The 21,365-nt window shown below is 36.7% G+C and overlaps 1 protein-coding gene across 2 annotated transcripts in view; it reads left to right on the forward strand.

The window, feature by feature from the left end:
• The window catches only part of LOC150104821 (glutamate receptor 1-like), a 301,010-nt gene that overhangs the window by 210,115 nt on the left and 69,530 nt on the right, over positions 1-21,365 (forward strand). For both annotated transcript variants that reach the window (XM_090395997.1, XM_090395998.1), the window contains exon 12: positions 11,933-12,001. In XM_090395997.1, the coding sequence (XP_090252123.1) occupies positions 11,933-12,001 (69 nt within the window). The remainder of the gene's footprint in view (positions 1-11,932; positions 12,002-21,365) is intronic.

A 21,365-nucleotide genomic window follows, 5' to 3' on the forward strand; every position in this document is an offset into this window, starting at 1 on the left:
AGCAAGTTCCACTGATACCACTCATTCAATGTGATCCCTCCATGCTCGACTGGAGACATTTCCCTTTCTGCTTATTCATTTTAGAACCCTCTTCAATTCCAACTGTTTCCTCTTGATCTCAGGTCATCTCATTCCTTTTCTGTCTACACATGCTCTCACATCCTCTTGGAGCATCCACCTTTCTTATGCTGTGTACTCCTGTGTACCCTGAGCCTCCCCGTTTCCCTGTTCATCTTGCACACCCATTTTCTCATTTTCCATATTCATGCCACCCACTCCCTCATTCATAATCACCTATTCAATCTCTCTCATGTCGTACTCTCCTGCTCTTCTACATCACTTCCCACTTGATCTGATTCATTCTCTGTACTTATTATTACTTCTCTACCTTCCAGCAGCAGTCGCTCCAAGCGACATAACCACTCAAATGCAGTCCATCACTCCCATACATTTCACTTCGTCCTTCAAACTCATTCCACACATTAACAAATTGTACTCCCCTCTCCTCACACTGATTTTTTTTTATAATTATTGGATTCTGCACGTTTCTACATTTTGAAATCACAAACTATACTTGAAATGTGTGAATTTTCATTTCAGATCTGGCATCTGTCTGTTCTTATGTTTTGTCTTTGTTGCAATATAATATGAAAATCTAATCTCACAATAAGCCATATTCAAGTAGTCTGTAATTATGCTACTTCAAAAATTATTAGAAAAAAGTTCTTGAAGGTTTTCATTACTTAGAAAACAAGTCAGTTAAGACTTGTGCTGACTAAGTTCTAACTACAAATGGATTTCAAACTCAATCATTATTATTAATACTCATAGGAAAATGTTCCAATAGAATGGAATGTGACAAAGGTATTCTGAAAGAGTGTTGCTAACTTCCTTGTAAACTTTATCATTTCTTTCCATTGAAATTCATTAAAAGTAGGAAAGCAGTCAAAGATATTTTCTTCTACACAAGATGTCCTGCATTCCAATTTCTGTTTTGATGACAAAATTTTATCCTTTCTGGCAAAATCTTGTAATAATAGATTATCTTCATTTAATTTATAAAATATACTTACAAGTTATACCAGTCTCATTAGCTATGAGTTATTTGTTAAGCAGTCATTCATTTCCATCCTGAATTATTGGATTTGAAGAATTCCAGTAGTTCAATACAAAGCTCAAAAGTCATACAAGTACTTTACCTCTAGACAGCCACCTAATTTCTGTTCATGAAAGAAGTGATTTATATTGAGTACCCACTTAAACAGAATGGGAGTAGAGAAGTTTGCAAAGCAAGTGTTTCATGCTAAGATTGTAAGAAAAAAAGACCTGCAGGAAGACCAAGATCAAGGTGAATTGATTCGGTCAGAAGTGCATTATAAGAATGAAATGTTAGATATGACAATATTGGAATACTGACTAATTTGGAAGAAAATTATCGATAAGAGCAGTGGCAGCCAGTGAAAAATTTAAGTGTGGTGGGGAGGGGGTGCTGCATATACATACAAAATGAAAAAAAAAAAAATTCTCTCTTTCCTAATCAGTAACCAATTTATTAATAAATAAATTTACATATTAAAAAATTGCTTTATTAAAAATATTTCACCCTCACCATGAACACACCAATAATAAAAGTCTCGTATCTCACAGATATAATGTGTGCAAGCATACAATTTATTTGTAGCGACACTGAGCAATGTCGGATTCACTTATTACGTACAGTGACAAGTGCAAACAAATATCGGCGCGTCTAGCTGCAATTGGCCAAATGCAATAATTCCGACACTGCGTTATATCGCCTTGCATTTGTTTTGTAATCTAAAGCATTAATCGAACATATCCAATTATTAACTATTCAATCAGTGTCGAAACATAAGTTGTAACCTTTAACATGTTGTATTGCATTTATATAATGTTGTAAGCATTGTTATTATTTATAACCACAAACAAAATTTAATTTTTTCATTTTTTCCCTGGGAGTATTGCAGTGCTTATGTATAAGCCGCCACTGGATAAGAGATTAGTAATAATGTAACCCAATCATATAGTGCTGTCATAGTAGCCTGAACATTCCTTGAGGGTATATAGCAAGTAATTTGCAGCAGCATCGTTGATAATGATGATGTTGCAAATATGCATTGGAAATCTAATAAATTTCAACAAAAGATCTGTGGAAAAAATCCTTGTTCTGCACATTTTACAGACCTCATACTGCTCATTCTGTAAACTTGTTAGTGAGCATTACTAAATCACTTAAGGAATTGACAACATAGATACGAATATAAATTAAATTACACTTTAATAAATATTTCCAGTATTTCGGCAACGTCACTTGCCATCTTCAATTTATGTTGTTAGTGAGCAATGCACCATAATTTTTGAATTTTTTTTTATATTATCCAAGAACTATACATCTGCTTTTTGATTTCAAGGAAATGTTGTAGTTTATTCAAAACACATTTACCAAACATAAATTTGAAACTATCAACTTCACTTCACTTAATCACATATTTGACATCATGCCAATAAAAAAATAACTCAATAAGAAGTATGCAATGCTCTTTCAGAAATTGTTGATGATTTTAATTAATTAATAACTTGGAGCAGTTCCATGGAGGGGTAAGATATCATTAGGAAGATATCATGAGGGAACATAGACTGCAGAATTTGATGGATGGAAGCAAGAGAAGTGATATGATTGAGACTTAAACTTTTGAGAGGTATGGCACAATTCTGCAGCAATAATTTACTAGTTACAATAATGAATACTTTTATAGCTCTCACAATATATTTAACTTTATCCATATTGGACGCCAGTGGAGAATGTAGCTTCTCAAACTTAATATTTATTAAAAACTGTTTGAAGGTCTACAATATCAAAAGAAAGACTCTCAAATCTAGACAGATAATGGAGCAAGTATGTATTGAAACTGTCATAAAGAACTTTGTTTTCAATGAAAGCATGACATGTAAGTATTTAAAAAAATATATTATATCCGAATGTGCAAGAGAATTGATAGCCTCTGACAAAGTTTAATCTAAGTCTCAGCTCTGATTAGGTTCCAAAGGAGTGGAAAGAGGGTAAAATAGTTCCATTACATAAAGGTGGCTCCAAGACAGAAATAACAAATTTCAGAACAGTTAATATATCAGGAATGGTGGTTAAAGTATTGGAAAAGTTGGTTAAAGATAAAAATCCAAAAATGGTTGGATAGGAAATGATGCTCTATAGTTGGCACTATGGTTTGTAAAAAGGTGAGTCCTGCCTTAGTAATTTATTCACATTTTATGATTGAGTGACAACAGAATGTATATTATTATTATTATTATTATTATTATTATTATGGGTATCTCTATGGAGTCAGTAGACTCATCGCGGGAGACCCAAACTATCAAAACGATATCTATCATATCTCTTCTTGAATTCATTTACAGACGAAGAACTCACAATTGAGTCAGGTAATGCATTCCACTTATTCTCCACCCTCCAGGTGAAAAATCTAGTTCTCACACCCTTTTTAACCACACTTTTCCTTAATTTTTAGGAATGAACTTTTGTTCTTCCATCACTCACACAACTGAAATATTTCCCCTGCATCAATCTTATAAGAACCTTTTAGTAATTTAAATGTTTCAATCATATCCCCTCTTCTCTACCTATCAACCAACCTCTGCAATCCATAAGCTCTCAATCTATGTAGGGAGCATTTTTTACATCACTCACCAACTTAGTCACTCTCCCACTGAACTCCACTCCCTATGGATTAAGGAAATGATACTTCTAGACTTTGAAAGGTATTTCACAGAATACTGCATAGAAAACTGTTACAGAAGAGCTCAGGAGACAGCTTGCGGGTGTAGTGTGGAATGAGGAGTTAGCTGGAAAAGAGATTAATTCAGCTTGGGGGTTTTCAAAATCTATCTAGTAGATGCAATGTCTAAATGTATTCCAAAAGGTGAGAAGGTTAAATAAGGTAGGTGTGAGATGGATGAATAAAGAGATTAAGCATGCAATACAGAGAAAAAGGGCATTGTGGAGGCAGCATAAGAGAAGTGGAAATAACCAATTTCATGAGGTCTACAAAGACCACGCAAGGAGGGTGACTTGGTTGGTGAGAGTAGCTAAAGAGAGGTATGAACAGCAGTTAGCTAATGAAGCCAAAAAGAATCCTAGGGAGTTCTTTCGATATGTAGCCAGCAAAAGAAAGAATGATTATGGAAGGATGACATTGATTGGAGAAAGACAGCTGTTGCAGAAGGTATGGTGGAGATACTTAATGAGCAGTTCATAAAGGTCTTTCAATCTTGTGAATGTGACTTCATGGAGAGATTGAGAGCTGTTAATGATGGGGAGGAGAGTAAACTAGATGTAAATAAGGCTGTGGGACTTGATAATATATCACCGCATATTCAGAAGGAATGTGCCAGGGAGTTGACACCTGCCATACACAACTTGTTGATACCAGGGAGGTATCAACAAGTTGTGTATGGGGGTGCGATATCCAGGAAAAGGAAAGTCACTTGTGGAGTGCCTCAGGGGTCTGTTTTAGGGCCATTACTGTTTAACTTGTATATTAATGATATTGGTGAAGATTTGGATGGAGATATTCAGTTGTTTGCAGATGATGCAAAGTTGGGAAGAACCATAAAGAGTAGTGAAGATGTTGTGGCCTCAAGAAGACTTGAATAAATTGCGTGATTGGGCAGAAATGGGGATGTGAGTTCAATGTTGCAAAATGTAAGGTTTTAAAATTTGGAAAACAAAGATGGGATGCAGAATTTATGCTTGGTGAGAATATATTGTTGGAGGCATAGGAAATATGAGATCTGGGGGTGAAAGTGGATAAGGATCTAAAATTTAGGGGACACATCACCAAAATTGTGAAGACAACACAAAAGCTTCTGGGAATGATGAGGAGGACACTGACGTGTAGATGTAGGGAGATTCTTGTTCTGTTGTATAAGGCTTTGATTAGGCCACACATGGACTATTGTGCCCAGATTTGGTCACCGGGTTTTCAGAAGGATGAAGTGATGTTGGAAAGGATCCAAAGGCAACTGACTAAGTCGCCTTTGGACTTTGATTTCTGACCTCTGGAATGTCGAGTATGAGATAAGATTGAGAAGATGTAATTTGCAGAGTCTGGTGGACAGGAGGAAGAAGGGGAGATATGATAGAGACCTAAGCTGGTAAGTGGTTGTTATAGGATCAATGCTGGAGAAATTCTACAGAGAATAGTGGGAGATCAGGGGAGAACCAGAGGTCATCCCTGGAAACTGTATAAAGAGGGTGTGAGTAGGGGAGTGAGAGGCAGTTTTTTTTTTCGTTCAGAGTTGTGAAAGATTGGAATGCCTTGTCTGAGAGTGTGGTGTCTGCAAGGAGTTTGAGTGTGTTTAAGACACGGTATGATGAGATGTGTGTGTGATAAAAGGATCTCCCAGATGAGTCTTTGACTCCATGAGGTCTTTGGGTAATAATAATAATAATAATAGAAGTTGGGGCAAATGGGAATGGCTATGAAGCTAGTTGCATGGATGGGGGGGGGGAGGAGTGGCTGACATACAGGTAGACACCAGAGAACAGTATAAGGCAGAGTGGAATCCAGAGGAATAGGGTTAACAGCAGTGGCGGCCCATGAAGCTTTAAGTGGGGGTGCTGCCTATACAAAATAATTAAAAAAATTTTTTTTTTCCTAATCAGTAACCAATTTATTAATAAATAAATCTACAGATTTATTTATTAATAAATTGGTTACTGATTAGGGAAAAAAGAATTTTTTTAAATTATTTTGTATAGGCAGCACCCCCACTTAAAGTTTCACGGGCTGCCACTGGTTAACAGGCAGAGTGTTTCATGGCTCTCTGTATTAGGGCCACTACTATTAAATTTGTATATTAACGATGTATGGAATGATTTAAAGGGGGGGGAGAGATTAAATTGTTTGCATCAGTTGTTTGTGGAAGGTAATAAGTGATAAAGATGATGTAGATATTCTGTGCAGGTGTTGATTTAAATATATTGACTTAATAAATAAATTATTATTATTCCGTATATCCACGGAGTCAGAAGACTCAGTCCTAAGAACCTTGCTAACCAAAATCGTACACAATTTCCATGGGTGACCACTATTCTCTCTCTCTCTCTCTCTCTCTTCCTGACATGTACAAAAAATGTCTTCAGTGCCAATCTTATAAAACTCTTTTAATAACTTATATGTTATTATTATTATTATTATTATCTGACACCTCCAGAAAGTCCAAAGACTCATCGAGGGGAGTACACCTACTCTACAACTCTCTGTCTCCACCACTCAATCCACCAATGAACTGCAACCACACCAATGCCATCTACCTCCCATCACCACCACCACTAGTATTTTCACAGACAATCACAAAATCCATACCCATGGCAGGATTCAAGCCCGCAGCCTTTTGGTTGGAGAAGTGGATACATTAACCACTTGGCCAACCAGGCGGGCAAAAATCTATTTCTATCATGTCTCCTTTTTGCCTATCAGCTAATTTTTGAAGCCCACATACCCTTAATCTGTTCTCATAGAGAGCATTCCATAGACTTGCTTGCAACAATCTTTGTTGCTTGCCTCTGGATCCTCTCCACCACTTCTTCATCCCTACAGAATCAATGCGTTCAGATCTGCAAGCAGTAGTCCATATGAGGCCTTATAGCTTTATATAGGGGAATAACAACCTCTCTATCCCTGCTTTTTAGTGTATTCTTCAACAACCACATAATCTGATGTGGTTGTTGAAGAACACACTTAAAGGTTTTGGCTGTCTTTGCAATATGCCCTCTAAACTGTAACTCCCTGTACACAGCCTCACCAGTTTCCCACAGTTTAATTCCATCAAGATAGTACACAGCTTGTGATCTCTTCTTCCCAAAGTGCACCTTACGAGGTGACAACATTAAGCTGGCCGCCATTTACTTTTGCCCTAACTGCTGGTCTATGTAAGTCCTCCTGCAGGATCCCTGCATCATCTTCATTAACATTGCTCTTCCAAGTTTAGTATAATCAGCAAACAACTGGATATTTCCTGTCAAATCATTTCCTATATTATTGATGTACAAATTAAAGAACAGAGGATCAAGTACTGATCCTTGTGGTACACCATTTAGCCACCTGCCTTCTCCTGGACTCAACTTCTCTATAAACCACTCTTTGATATCTGTCCATCAGCCACCCACTAATCCAAATCACCAGATTATCCATCTCCATTTGCTCCAATTTATGCAACAGAGTTCTTATGTGAAATCCCTCCAAATTCCTTTGCTAAGTCTAGTAATATCACTGAATAGCCATTTCCCTTATTCAACTCCATTGTCACTTCATTATAAAAAGTAAGCAAATTACTAAGGCAAGACCTACCCTTCACAAATATATACTATATACAAGTATTATATACTGTGTATCACAATCATACTGGATTCCAGATGAGTGACCAAGCTGATGACAGGTCTATGGAATGCTCACTAGATAGGTTGACAGTGTATGGGTTGCAAAGTGTAATTGATAAACTGACATAAAAGAAATTTTTCAATACATGACGAATAGAGGGAGAAGAGAGAGAGAGCTAAGAGTCACCCCTGGAAGTTTTGTGATTAGCAAGGACATGCAAACTAGATTTTTTTGCTTGGAGAGAGTGCTGAATTAGTTGTAAGTGTCTGCCAGTGAATGAGTTTAAGGAGACATATGGTGGGTATTGCATGTAGAAAGGTTAGTGCGGGTCTCCTGCAATGAGTTTTCTGACCTTATGGAGATACCCATATAATAATAATAATAATAATAATAATCCTAGTGACTTTGAGTTTCTAATTACTGTTATTAAAAATTTCAATTCTGAATTTTATAGTTAATAATTTAATTTGAATAATTTGTACAGAATGAAATGACATATGTTTGTTGATTTTGATTATGTCAAATAAAGAGGTTCCTTTTTGTTTGGCAGCTGCCTTATTCAAGTCCTAATGTCTTATTAACACCAAGTTTACTTAATTCCTCATGTATCTCATGCTTACCCACGATTAGTCTCTCCTCTACAAGCCAGCTGCCTCCCTTGTCCATGTGTTGAATTGCTCTTTCAATACCTTTACTCTATGCTCTATAACAGTTGCCAATTTAACATTTTCATCTACTAAAATCTCCCTCCCATAATTATTCCTTCTTGTACTTGCCATATGTTCAAAGTACTCTCTAAGATTTTTTTTTTTTGACCAGATTAGTGAATTGCTATATATATTGCACTTTGGTTAACCTTACCAATAGTATTATTTTCCTAACCTACTCTTTAAGTTCTTATGTGACTAATAATTGCCACTCTTCTTTTGCTGCCTCTATAATGTCTTCTTCTTCTTCCATACTGCATGTATAATCTCTCTATTCATTCATTTTATTCCCATCTTATGTAACTTCCTGACCTTCAGCATATACATTTAGATTTTGCTGTTGTTAAATAACTCTTAGTCAATGCCCAAGTAGCATTATCGTTATTACTTGACACCTCCATCAAGGGAGGGGCACCAACTCTACAAACTCTCTGTCTCCACAACTTAATAGTCCACCAACTGCAGTGGACCACAACTGCCACCATCTACACCAATGCCATCTACCACCCACCATTGATCCTCTTTCTATCTAAATCCTCATTTCATGTAGCTCTTAGCTACCTTCTAACTTTTTTTTTATAATCAAGTTCTCTGTAGTTCCACATATATTCTTTCATCACAGTAGTTTTCATATGGTTGGCCTCCACAACATAATAACCATGTGGTCACTCTCACCAAATCTATATATATATACAGAGAGAGAGAGAGAGAAAGAGATTCGACACCCATTCAGCTATCACATCCTCTGATGATATGATCAGATCTAATATAATGGTATCTGCTATAGTGAGATTTGATAATACGTAGTTTTTTTTTTAGATCTTACATATTGTATGCCTGTCTGTCAATTAGTTTCATAACTGGGATATATATATATAATATATATAATATATATATAACAACATAATAACCATGTGGTCACTCTCACCAAATCTATATATATACAGAGAGAGAGAGAGAAAGAGATTCGACACCCATTCAGCTATCACATCCTCTGATGATATGATCAGATCTAATATAATGGTATTTGCTATAGTGAGATTTGATAATATGTAGTTTTTTTTTTTAGATCTTACATATTGTATGCCTGTCTGTCAATTAGTTTCATAACTGGGATATATATATATATATATATATATATATATATATGGGAGAACTTTAATGACTGAAACCGAGAGATAAAAAGATGACAAGATATATTTAAAAAGATACTACTAGTTTACTAGTTTTGTTGAATAGATCAACATCCTCAGGTATCATCACAATCAAAGAAGTATATAAAAAATTACAGAGACTTAAAATTGTAATAACAGAACAAGCATAAAAAGACAGTAGCATGTTTAAAAAATAAATGCGAGTATGAGTTTCAAACAAATGTATACTACGCGCTGTCGCGAGTGTGCCAGTACTGAACAGAAGCAACGTGTGCATCAGAGAGATTGTAACTCAGGCTGTTGTTGATATGAGAGGAATCTAGAGAAATTTCCCTAGATTCGACAATCTTTCTTTCGAGTTCATCGTAGCACACATGGATGTTAGAAGTTTGAGTCCAGTTTACAATGTGTTGGCGGCCTTCGTCTGAGTTAGCTGAAAAGAGAACGTGGCTAGAGAGAGCTCTAGTCCTGTTATAGGAGATATCTCTACGGTGTTCATCCAAACGTAGAAGGATGGATTTAGCAGTCTGGCCATAGTATGGCTTTCCACAATCACACAAAATCTTGTACACTCCTGGCAACTGAGTAGGAAGATGTTTCTGTTTATGTTTGCTAAGTAATGAACGAAGTTTTGGAAGCATAGTGAAGCAAGTTTTGAAGTTAAATTTCTTGAGAATCTTGGCCAGTTTTGGTGAAAGATAGCGATGGGAGGAAGCAGGAAGGTATCTGTCAGTATGAGTAGGCTTTCTAAAAATTGAGATTTTAATGCTCTCAGCACATCTGGTAAGTTTGAGGTATAAAAAGGGAAGGCAGTCATCTGATTCCAGTTTGAAGGTGAAAGAAATTTTTTCATGGCACTTGTTTAGGTGGTCTAAAAATAAATAGAGGTTATTGACACTGTCTTCCCAGATGAGGAAAATATCATCAATATAGCGGTACCAGACATTTGGTAGTGAAAGGAGTTAATAGCTTTTTCTTCAAAATCGTTGAGAAATATATCCGTGAGAATAGGAGAGCGTGGGCTGCCTATAGCCAGACCTGAGTTTTGTAAGTAGATCTTATTATCATATTTGAAGTATCCTGACTTTATGCAATGGGAGAGAAGAGCGAAGAGTTTTTTTTTGATAATTTGTTCTTGAGAAGATCGAGGACTTCTTGAGCAGGTACATTTGTAAAGAGAGAAACAATATCAAAACTGGCCATTAAATATGTTTTTTTTTAAGTTTGATATCCTCTATAATATTTATTTATTTTTAGACCTAAACAAGTGCCATGAAAAAATCTCTTTCACCTTCAAACTGGAATCAGATGACTGCCTTCCCTTTTTAGACCCCAAACTTACTAGATGTGCTGAGAGCATTAAAATCTCAATTTTTAGAAAGCCTACTCATACTGACAGATACCTTCATGCTTCCTCCCATCACTATCCCCCACAAAAATGTGGTATTATTTCCACCTTAGCTCACCGAGCCAAATCATTACTTACAGAAGAAACAGAAATTGAAAATGAACTCCGTTTTCTTAAAAAAAAATTTTATTAATAATGGTTTCTCTCCAAAGAAAATTGACAAATTTCTTTCCCCCAGGCACTCAACTACTTCTGAAGATCCCTCTTCCCCAAGAGCCTTCATCTCCTTGCCTTACACCAGCTTTCGTTCACCAAAACTGGCCAAGATTCTCAAGAAATTTAACTTCAAAACTTGCTTCACTACGCTTCCAAAACTTCATTCATTACTTAGCAAACATAAACAGAAACATCTTCCTACTCAGTTTCCAGGAGTGTACAAGATTTTGTGTGATTGTGGAAAGCTATACTATGGCCAGACTGCTAAAATCCATCCTTCTACGTTTGGATGAACACCGTAGAGATATCTCCTATAACAGGACTAGAGCTAGCGCTCTCTCTAGCCACGTTCTCTTTTCAGCTAACTCAGATGAAGGCTGCCAACACATTGTAAACTGGACTCAAACTTCTAACATCCGTGTGTGCTACGATGAACTCGAAAGAAAGATTGTCGAATCTAGGGAAATTTCTCTAGATTCCTCTCATATCAACAACAGCCTGAGTTACAATCTCTCTGATGCACACATTGCTTCTGTTCAGTACTGGCGCACTCGCGACAGCGATTAGTATGCGTTTGTTTGAAACTTATACTCGCATTTGTTTTTCAAACATGCTACTGTCTTTTTATGCTTGTTCTGTTATTACAATTTTAAGTCTCTGTAATTTTTTATATACTTCTTTGATTGTGATGATACCTGAGGATGTTGATCTATTCAACGAAACTAGTAAACTAGTAGTATCTTTTTAAATGTATCTTGTCATCTTTTTATCTCTCGGTTTCAGTCTTTAAAGTTCTCCCATAATATTCCAACTGAGTAAAAATGAATTCCCATATATATATAGCATAATTCATGCTGTATATGGTTGAAAAAAAATTAAAGAGAACACTCTAGAATGACATACTTATCACAATCTACTGTAGAAATAACGTGAATACGATCAATATAGAAATTGACTAAAATGTTACTGGATGTATATCTGCTTGTTTATTTATGTGTTTCTAGTATTTCATGAATTGTAGAAATCTCTCAAGTGAGCAGTTAAAATAAGGAAGTGTCAATTAAAAATAGATTTTTTTTTTCTTTCTCACAGGAAGCAGTAACAACTGGACAACCTGAAATTGGTGTGCTAAAAAGGAGTGCCACCCTTGAATTTTTGCAGGTATTTGGCTTAAAACAGATAGATTGCCACTCTTCTTTTGCTGCCTCTATAATGTCTTCTTCTTCCATACTGCATGTATAATCTCTCTATTCATTCATTTTATTCTCTCCTGTAGAATGACCCTAAGTTCTTTTTTTTTCTGTTTTAAGATGAAAGCAGCTAACATTTAATAATTGATACCTTTTTTTTTACTTACAGAAGATTAACTTTATAAATTATTATTGTTATTAACACCAGACCTCCATGGATTCAAAAGACTCATTGTGGGAAGTATACAATGCAGCATACAAACCATGTTTTAAACTCATTCAACATGCCCACATTCCCACACTCTCAAGCAATGCATTTCACTTATCAACCACTCTCCATGCAAAGAACATGCTACTCACTCCCTTGTTCACTTTCTCTTTATAGTTTCCAGGGAAGGCCTTTTGTTTCTATCTGTCTCCCATTCTATGAAATATTTCTTCCACATTAACCCACTAACAACCCCTTACTAACTTCTGTGTCTCAATAATATCTCTGCGTTCCTCCTCCTCCTCTTCTTCCTCCCCTGTTCACAAAGTTTTGAAAATAGCCTTTGCTCTATTCCTGTTCATACTCCACATTCGAAGATTAGATACTGCCTTAGTCATTCTTTTCTGCACACTTTTTTAATATATCTTCTTTCCCATGAAAACCAAATAACTAAATCTGTGCACAGTAATCTAGATAAGCCCTGATCAACGTCTCATATGGATTATTAGGCACAGATTAATATACAAGTTAAAAAACAATGGCTCCAGAATAGACTCCTGTGACACACCACTAGTGACTTTCCTCTTTCTGGATACCTCACTCCATACCTTGCTGATACCTATCTAACAGCCAATTACCTATCCAACTCACTAATCTAGTATCTAATCCCATCCATTCCAATTTAGTTACCGACTTGTCACGTGGCAAGCTATCAAAAGTATTTGCATATTGTATATGCAAATTGTATATGCATCTCCCTTGTCCAATGCATTTATCACCTTGTTGTAGTACATAAGTAAAGAGGTAAAACATGGCATCTGTTTAATGGCTCCAGAATAGACTCCTGTGACACACCACTAGTGACTTTCCTCTTTCTGGATACCTCACTCCATACCTTGCTGATACCTATCTAACAGCCAATTACCTATCCAACTCACTAATCTAGTATCTAATCCCATCCATTCCAATTTAGTTACCGACTTGTCACGTGGCAAGCTATCAAAAGTATTTGCATATTGTATATGCATCTCCCTTGTCCAATGCATTTATCACCTTGTTGTAGTACATAAGTAAAGAGGTAAAACATGGCATCTGTTTAACAAACCCATGCTGATCATCACCAAAAATACTGTAGTTATCAACCCATTTCTGTATCCTAGCTCTTACCAACCTCTCCAATACCTTAACCACAACTCCAGATGCAATTGGCCTAAATTTGTAGTTTTGCTATTATCACCACCTTTGTGAAGTAAAACAATTTTACTCTTCTTTCCATCTCTTTCGGACTTGTGCTATTGTAGGACTGTTGTTAAACAGGTATGCCAAGGCTGCCATTAACTTGCCAGAACATTCCTTAAGACACACAGTGATATGTCATCAGGTCCTATTGCTTTATTCATATCAAGTTACTCGATATACCTCATATCCTCTTGCTTGCTCACAGCAGTCCATCCACTCCCATTTCTTCTCCATTCCAGCTATTCTTGATGTCATACTGATGAGAATGAAATATCTTGATGAATTTCTCACTAAATAGCTCTGCAGCAGTTACAGATCTACCATTTTCATCCAATAACGTCATCTTACCATAATCATTCTTTCCTCCGCTTGCTGCATATCAAAAGAATAAACTCGCTAGGATTTTTCTTTGCGTGATTTGCTAATTTCTGCTCCCTTTGCTATATTTACCAACTGGATCACCTTTCTTGCCTGCTCTTTGTTCATGCCACTGATTATTACCAGTATTAATTTGTACTGCATCCACAGTGTCTTCTTCTTCCAGACTGCATGTTTAATCTCTTCATTCTTCCATTTTACAATAACCTTATTCACTTTCTGACATTTGATATACATTCCCATATTGATGCTGTTAAATAGCTCTTAATTGCCAAAACAGCAGCATTTACCTCTTTTCCACTTAACTCTATGGCGTGGCAATCTATAGCATTCCGTGCTATAGGTCCAAGCTGTCTTCTGTGTTTTTCATAATCACTGGCCTTGTGGTTCCACATATATCCTTTTCTCACAGAAGTCTTTATATGGCTGGTCACAACCCAGGTAATCACTTCATGGTCACCCTCACCAATAGGGAGGAAATATGACACCCCCACTCACAGTCACATCAGAGGATCTGATTGTGAGCAGAGCATCTAAGACTCATTCTTTGTATGCCTTCCCTTATATACTGCCTAAGATAGTTGTCTGTCAAGAACTCAAGAAATTCATTTTCCTTATATCCAAATGCTGTCTATTCATTCCTGTCTATATTACTATAATGATCACTTGTCCTTTGTTTTCACTAACTCAAGTTGCTTATACATTTCTTCATCACCACCCTCCATATTCTGCCTATAGCAGCATCCAAGTAAATATTTCTTCCCATCATCCACTACCTCACATGATAATGACTCAAAACTGTTGCCACTATTATATATGATTCATATATAATATTCACATCTCCACTTTGTGCAGACATAATTTGCCTGCTATTATTAACAGCATCCCCCCCTCCCTTCTTGTTCTTTCTATCCTCACAAAAAAAACATCATACTTTCCATTTCTGTTCCCATCAGAATATCATCCTCATCCAACCATGTTTCACTTATTCCAACAATTTTTAGGGAGATAAACTCGATCAATGAAATTATTTTATCCCACTTATTTCTGATGCTCCTAATGGTTATAGGACTTTTCTGATTCTGATTCTCCTCATAGTATAACTATTTCCTTTATTCAATTTAATTCTCATTTTAGAAAGTAAGTAAATTATTAAGGCAAGACCTAAATTTACAAAGCTGTGCTACTGCTCTCCCTGCTATACAGTATCATAATCCTGTACACCTATTCCTGAATTCTACCCTTAACCAACATTACCAATACTTTAGCCACCACTGCTGAGATAATGATCAGTCTATAATTTGTTACCTCTGTATTGAAGCCTCTTTTATATGGTGGAAATATTTTGTGCTCTTCCCACATCCTGTGAATCTTCCAAAACTGAGTTCATCCACTTTGTCCAGCTAATCTCTATCCCATATCATATACATTAAATTCACTGAATATTCTTCAATTTCTGTTTCATTTAGAATGTTATCCTCTGACAGATTTCATTAACACCAGTAATTTTTGAGCAGACTGAATTCACTAAGGCCACAAAACTCTAATATTATTGGCATTTGGCATATCCAAACAAAGCAGTGCATCTGCACAGTGCTATAATATTAAGTGTGAAGTTATTGTTAGCTGTCATGTTGGAGGCGTAATGGAATGTATACAGCACTCAGAAAGGATTAAAACAGATTTTAATACTTCCAATATTTGGTCTAAGTCACTGAGACATCTTCAGGGATTACAAAAAATTAATGTAACATACACTCAAATACCACACAATACTAAGCTAACCACATGGGCAACTCTAGAGTCCTATCTAGGTGGTGTGCCCTCTATGGGAAATTGTAGGTAGCCTAGAATGTAAGGTGGGATCTCTGATGTATTATCTGATATTAATGTTTCCCAAATTTTCGTAAGTTTAATGCAACCGTATTTATTTAGATTTGGTTGATTTCTGATTGCGGCTGCAGATTCTAAAAATAGTCTTTCTTTTTTGAATTTACTATGGTGGAGCATGGTGGTTTTTTACCAAGAGATCCTGTGGGTTGTATCCAAAACATGATCTGCCAGGCCTGACTGGCCATAGTTGTGGTTGCAGATGTATGACTTGTGTTCTTCTAAGCAGATGGTTGCTGATCTACCTGTCTGTCCAAAGTAAGCCAGCTTATAGGAACAGGGTACTTTATAAACTCCAGACACTGAGAAAGGAGGGAGCTGATCTTTGGTAGAACAGATAAGGGTAGCAAGTTTGTGGTGGGGCTTAAATGCTGTGTGAAGGCTGTACTTTTTTAAAGTCTTGGCTGTTTTTTCTAATGTGCCACAGATGTAGGAGTGCTGTATATATTCCATTAAGCCTTCAACATCCTCACAGCATTTAAGCCTCAACACATGGTTATTGTTAGCTGCTCTTTTCAGTTTCATCCAAACCATGTGATATATTCTTCATTTGCATTTGTTATCTTCATCCATGGTGATTCTCCTTGCTATCTTCCCCCCTCCCGAACGTTTTTTATTGTAAATTTGAAGGATATCACTTGCACTACATGGAGAAGAAGGAGGGGGAGGAGACTAAAATCCTACTATGGAGACCAAACATTTCCACTTCAGGTCTCCAATAAGCTAGTGGTGATATCTCACTGGACAATAAAGGTCATCCACCACCACCTAGTGGATCTAGTTTTCTAGTTTTGACAGAGCTCCTTTTATGGAAACAGGACACACCCATGGGAAGGCACAGGGTTGACATGGTTGCAGGGAGAGGCCATATATTGCATATTTCCTGCCTATTAGAGGACCATTGTTTCTCTTAAAAGAAACTAGTAAATATTGAACCAAAATATGATTATTGCCATTTTTAAGTGAGAGTGTGTAAAGGATTCAGTAGTTATTACACTGTGTATATATATGTATGTGTGTGTCTGTGTGTGTGTGTGTTCTGCTATGATCTTTGGCATTATATATTATTATTATTATATCTTGGTGTGAACATACTTTACTTAATTTTAATTAAAGTCTGGATAAAGAATTTGATCTAATTTGCTTTTAAATTAGAAGGCATCTGTAATACCAGTACACACACATGCACACACACACTATTTTTAGCATTTGGTGCAGTCTGTCAAAGATGTAGTGCTGTAAAAAAAATATCAAAGTAGAGAAAAATAAAATGATATTCCACATGTAAATTAAATTGTGATTATGTGTGAAGATAGCCAATCAGGAATAAAGAAATTACAAACAATAAACTGAACAGCATGTTCAGTTTATTGTTTACAGTTATTGAACAAAAAAAGTCATCAAGAAGCAATTCTCATGGCTTGGCTTATGTGCTTGGATTGAAGAATTGGAAGAAATCAAAATATAAATAAAATAAATAAATAAATAAAAACAGGTGTAATGAACAGAAAATGAAAATAGCTTGCTATTACTGAGACATTAACTAGTATGATTCATACTAGGAATTAAAGGAGACTCCTAAATTGCTTTAGATTTCATTATGCCAGGATTAGTGGAATGTGTGGGCCTCCCACAATAAGTCTGAATTCATAAGGGTCATATATTATTATTATTACGGGTATCTCCATGGAATCAGCAGACTTATCGTGAGAGACCAAAACTATCAAAACAATATCTATCATATTCTTCTTGAATTCATTTACTGATGAAGAACTCACAACTGAATCAGGCAATGCATTCCACCCACTCACCACCCTTCAAGCAAAAAATCTAGTTCTCACACCCGTTGTTAACCACACTTTTCCTTAATTTCCAGGGATGACCTCTTGTTCTTCCATCACTATCACACAGCTGAAATATTTCCCCTGCATCAATCTTATAAAAACCTTTTAGTAATTTAAATGTTTCAATCATATCCCCTCTTCTCTGCCTATCAACCAACCTCTGCAATCCATAAACTCTCATTCTCTCAGTGTAGGGAGCATTTTTTACATCACTAAACAACTTAGTCACTTTCCTCTGAACCATCTCCACAACCTCCTCATCTCCAAGGAATCCAGGTCACCAGACTTGAGCACAGTAATCCAAAAGTGGAAGTATCAATGCCTTATAAAGGAGAATAATAACCTCTTTATCTTTGGATGTTAGTGGGTTCCTCAACAACCAAGTAATCCTATGTGCAATCTTGGACATCTTAGCAATGTGTCCTCTGAACTTCATCTCCCTGTCCACCAACACCCCCAAAGTCCCTACTCTCGTCAGTCTCTTGGAGTACTGTTCCATCAAGGTGGTACACAGCTGGTAATCTTTTAATCCTAAAATGCATAACTTTTCCACATTGAACTGACATCCATAACTTTTTTCCCATTTTGCTAGCTTATTTAAATCATCCCGCAAACTTTCAACATCAGCTTGATTTTTTATTGTGCTACCCAACTTTGCATCATCAGCAAACAAACAACTAAATATTTCCCTTTAAGCCATTTCCTATATCATTTATGTACAAATTAAACAATAATGCATCAAGCACAGAGCCCTGAGGCACACGACTGGTCACTTGCCTCATCCTGGACTCTGCTCCTCCATACACCACTTTCTGGTATCTGTCTCCCTGAGCCATTCTCTTATCCATATCACCTGTTTAGTATCCATCCCCCCCCCATCTGATCTAATTTGCACAACAGTATTCCATGGAGTATCCTGTCAAAAGCCTTAGCAAAATCCAGAAGTACAACTGTGTAATCATTTCCTTTGTCCAACTCAGATGTCATTCTATTATAAAAAAAAAAGTTAATAAATTGTTAAGGCAGGATTGACCTTTAACAAAACCATGTTGGCACCTATAGAGTATCATATTCTGATATCCACCCATTTTTGAATTTTGTCTTTAACCAACTTTTCCAATACTTTTACCACCACTCCCAAGATGGTGATTGGTCTGTAATTAAGTACTGCAGTATTAGAGCCACCTTTATGCAAAGGAACCACTTTGTCTTCCTTCCCCTCCCTAGGGACCATACCAGAGTTCAAACATAAGTTAAATAACCAAGTAAGAGGCGTTGACAATTCCTTTGCACATTCACGCAACACCCGAGCTGATATTCCATCTAAACCTACAACAGTGTTTACATTTAAATTCTGCAATACTCTGATTTATTAACTTCAGTTCTCACATTGGTTATTGCTACAGGTACTGAAATATCCTTACTTGGGTGATAGACTTTTGAAAAGTGGTCGCTCAGTAACTCTACTATTGCATCTGAATTGGTCACTTCAATACTATCAGCATCCGCTAAGGTTATCCTTCCAAAGTCATTCTTCCTTTTACTTGCCACATATCAGAAGAACTTTTTGGGATTACCCTTGATCTCCTTGGCTAAGATCTGCTCATAATCTGATTTAACTTTTCTTACTATGCTGGTAACCTTCCTATCTTGAGCCTTGTACTGCTCATGGGTGTACTGATCGCCTTTATCCTTGTAAATTCTGCATAACATTTTATTTTTTTTCCAGATCAAGCCTGATACTACTACTCGTCCATCTAATGCCTACCTTGTTTGTTTTCCTGACCATGGGAATACATTCTAATATTGCCTTCCTCAGATACCTGCTGATTTTATCCCATGCACTGCTAACATCTTTCCCCTGCAATATATTCTGTCGTGAGATGGCTGTAAGCTCACTCCAAAGCTTGTTATAAATAACCTAACCTGTAGTTCTATATATACCCCTTCTTAAGAGAGAAATCCACAAATATTGCAACCTCCCAAGTCAATACCACGTGATAGCTCTCACCAATTGGAGGTAACAAGGACACCTTACTTATGCATATGTCCTCTGAACCTATGAGATCTAATACTCTCACACCATGAGTCCCTTTAGTTATGTGCTCTTTCAAGTAATTATCTCTTAGAAGGTGTATGAATTCTATTTCCTTTTTTTGCCACATAATATTTCCTGCTTCTAATTGCTATCACCATAATTAAAATCCCAATAATAATCACTAATCCTGCACTCATTGCACTAATTTGCTGATGCATGAATTCAATATCACCCCCTGTACCTCCCCTGGCCTATAACAGCTGGTGTGAAATAGTGACCAAAGCAACCAATTGTATATTTGGTTGCTTTGGTCACTATTTCACACCAGACCGCCTCAAATGAACTATCGTTCACAGGTCTATCCTCTTGATATACTGCTTTCTTTGGCTGCAACTCATCAGCTATCATCAACAGTACCCCCCCCCCATGATATAATAATAATATTATTATTATTATTATTATTATTACGGATATCTCCATGGAGTCAGTGGACTCATCATGGGAGACCCAAACTATCACAACAATATCTATCATATCTCTTCTTGAATTCATTTACAGACAGAAGAACTCACAACTGAGAGAGGCAATGCATTCCACTCATTCTCCACCCTCCAGGCAAAAAAACCTTGTTCTCACACCCTTGTTAACCACACTTTTCCTTAATTTCCAGGAATGACCTCTTGTTCTTCCAACACTGTCACACAGCTGAAACATTTCCCCTGCATCAATCCTATAAAAACCTTTTAGTGGTTTAAATGTTTCTATCATATCCCCTCTTCTCCGCCTATCAACCAACCTCTGCAATCCACAAGCTCTCAATCTATCAATGTAGGGAGCATTTTTTACATCACTCACCAACTTAGTCACTCTCCTCTGAACCCTCTCCACAACTTCTTGATCTCCAAGGAATTCAGGTGACCAGACTTGAGCACAGTAATCCAAATGTGGAAGTATCAATGCTTTATAAAGGGGAATAATAACCTCTTTATCTCTGGATGTTAGTGTGTTCCTCAATAACCAAGTAATCCTATGTGCAGTCTTGGACACCTTAGCAATGTGTCCCCTGAACTTCATCTTCCTATCCACCAACACCCCCCAATTCCCTAGCCTCATCAATCTCTTGGAGTACCGTTCCATTGATGTTGTACACAGCTGGTAATCTTTTAATCCCAAAATGCATAACTTTACACTTTTCCACATTGAACTGGCATCTATAACCTTTTGACATTTCACCAGCTTATTTAAATCATCCTGCAAACTTTCAACATCAGCTTGATTTTTTATTGCATACCCAACTTTGCATCATTGGCAAACAACTGAATATCTCCCTTTAAGCCATTTCCTATATCATTTATGTACAAATTAAACAACAATGGCCCAAGTACAGAGCCTTGAGGCACACCACTGGTCACCTGCCTCATTCTGGACTCTGCTCCTCTATACACTACCTTCTGGTATCTCTACTTGACCCATTCTCCTATCCATATCACCAGTTTAGTATCCATCCCCCCATCCATTCCAATTTGCACAACAGTATTCCATGGGGTATCTTGTCAAATGCCTTAGCAAAATCCAGAAGTACCACTGTGTAGCCATTTCCTTTGTCTAACTCCGATGTCATTCAATTATAAAAATTTAATAAATTGCTAAGGCAGGATCGACTTTTAACAAAACCATGTTGGCCCCTATAGAGTATCATATCCTGATCCACCCATTATTGAATTTTGTCTATAACCAA

Source organism: Typopeltis vanoorti, chromosome 7 (assembly GCF_054136105.1).
Source record: "Typopeltis vanoorti isolate ZY-2024b chromosome 7, IOZ_Tvanoo_1.0, whole genome shotgun sequence".
NCBI lineage: Eukaryota > Metazoa > Arthropoda > Arachnida > Uropygi > Thelyphonidae > Typopeltis > Typopeltis vanoorti.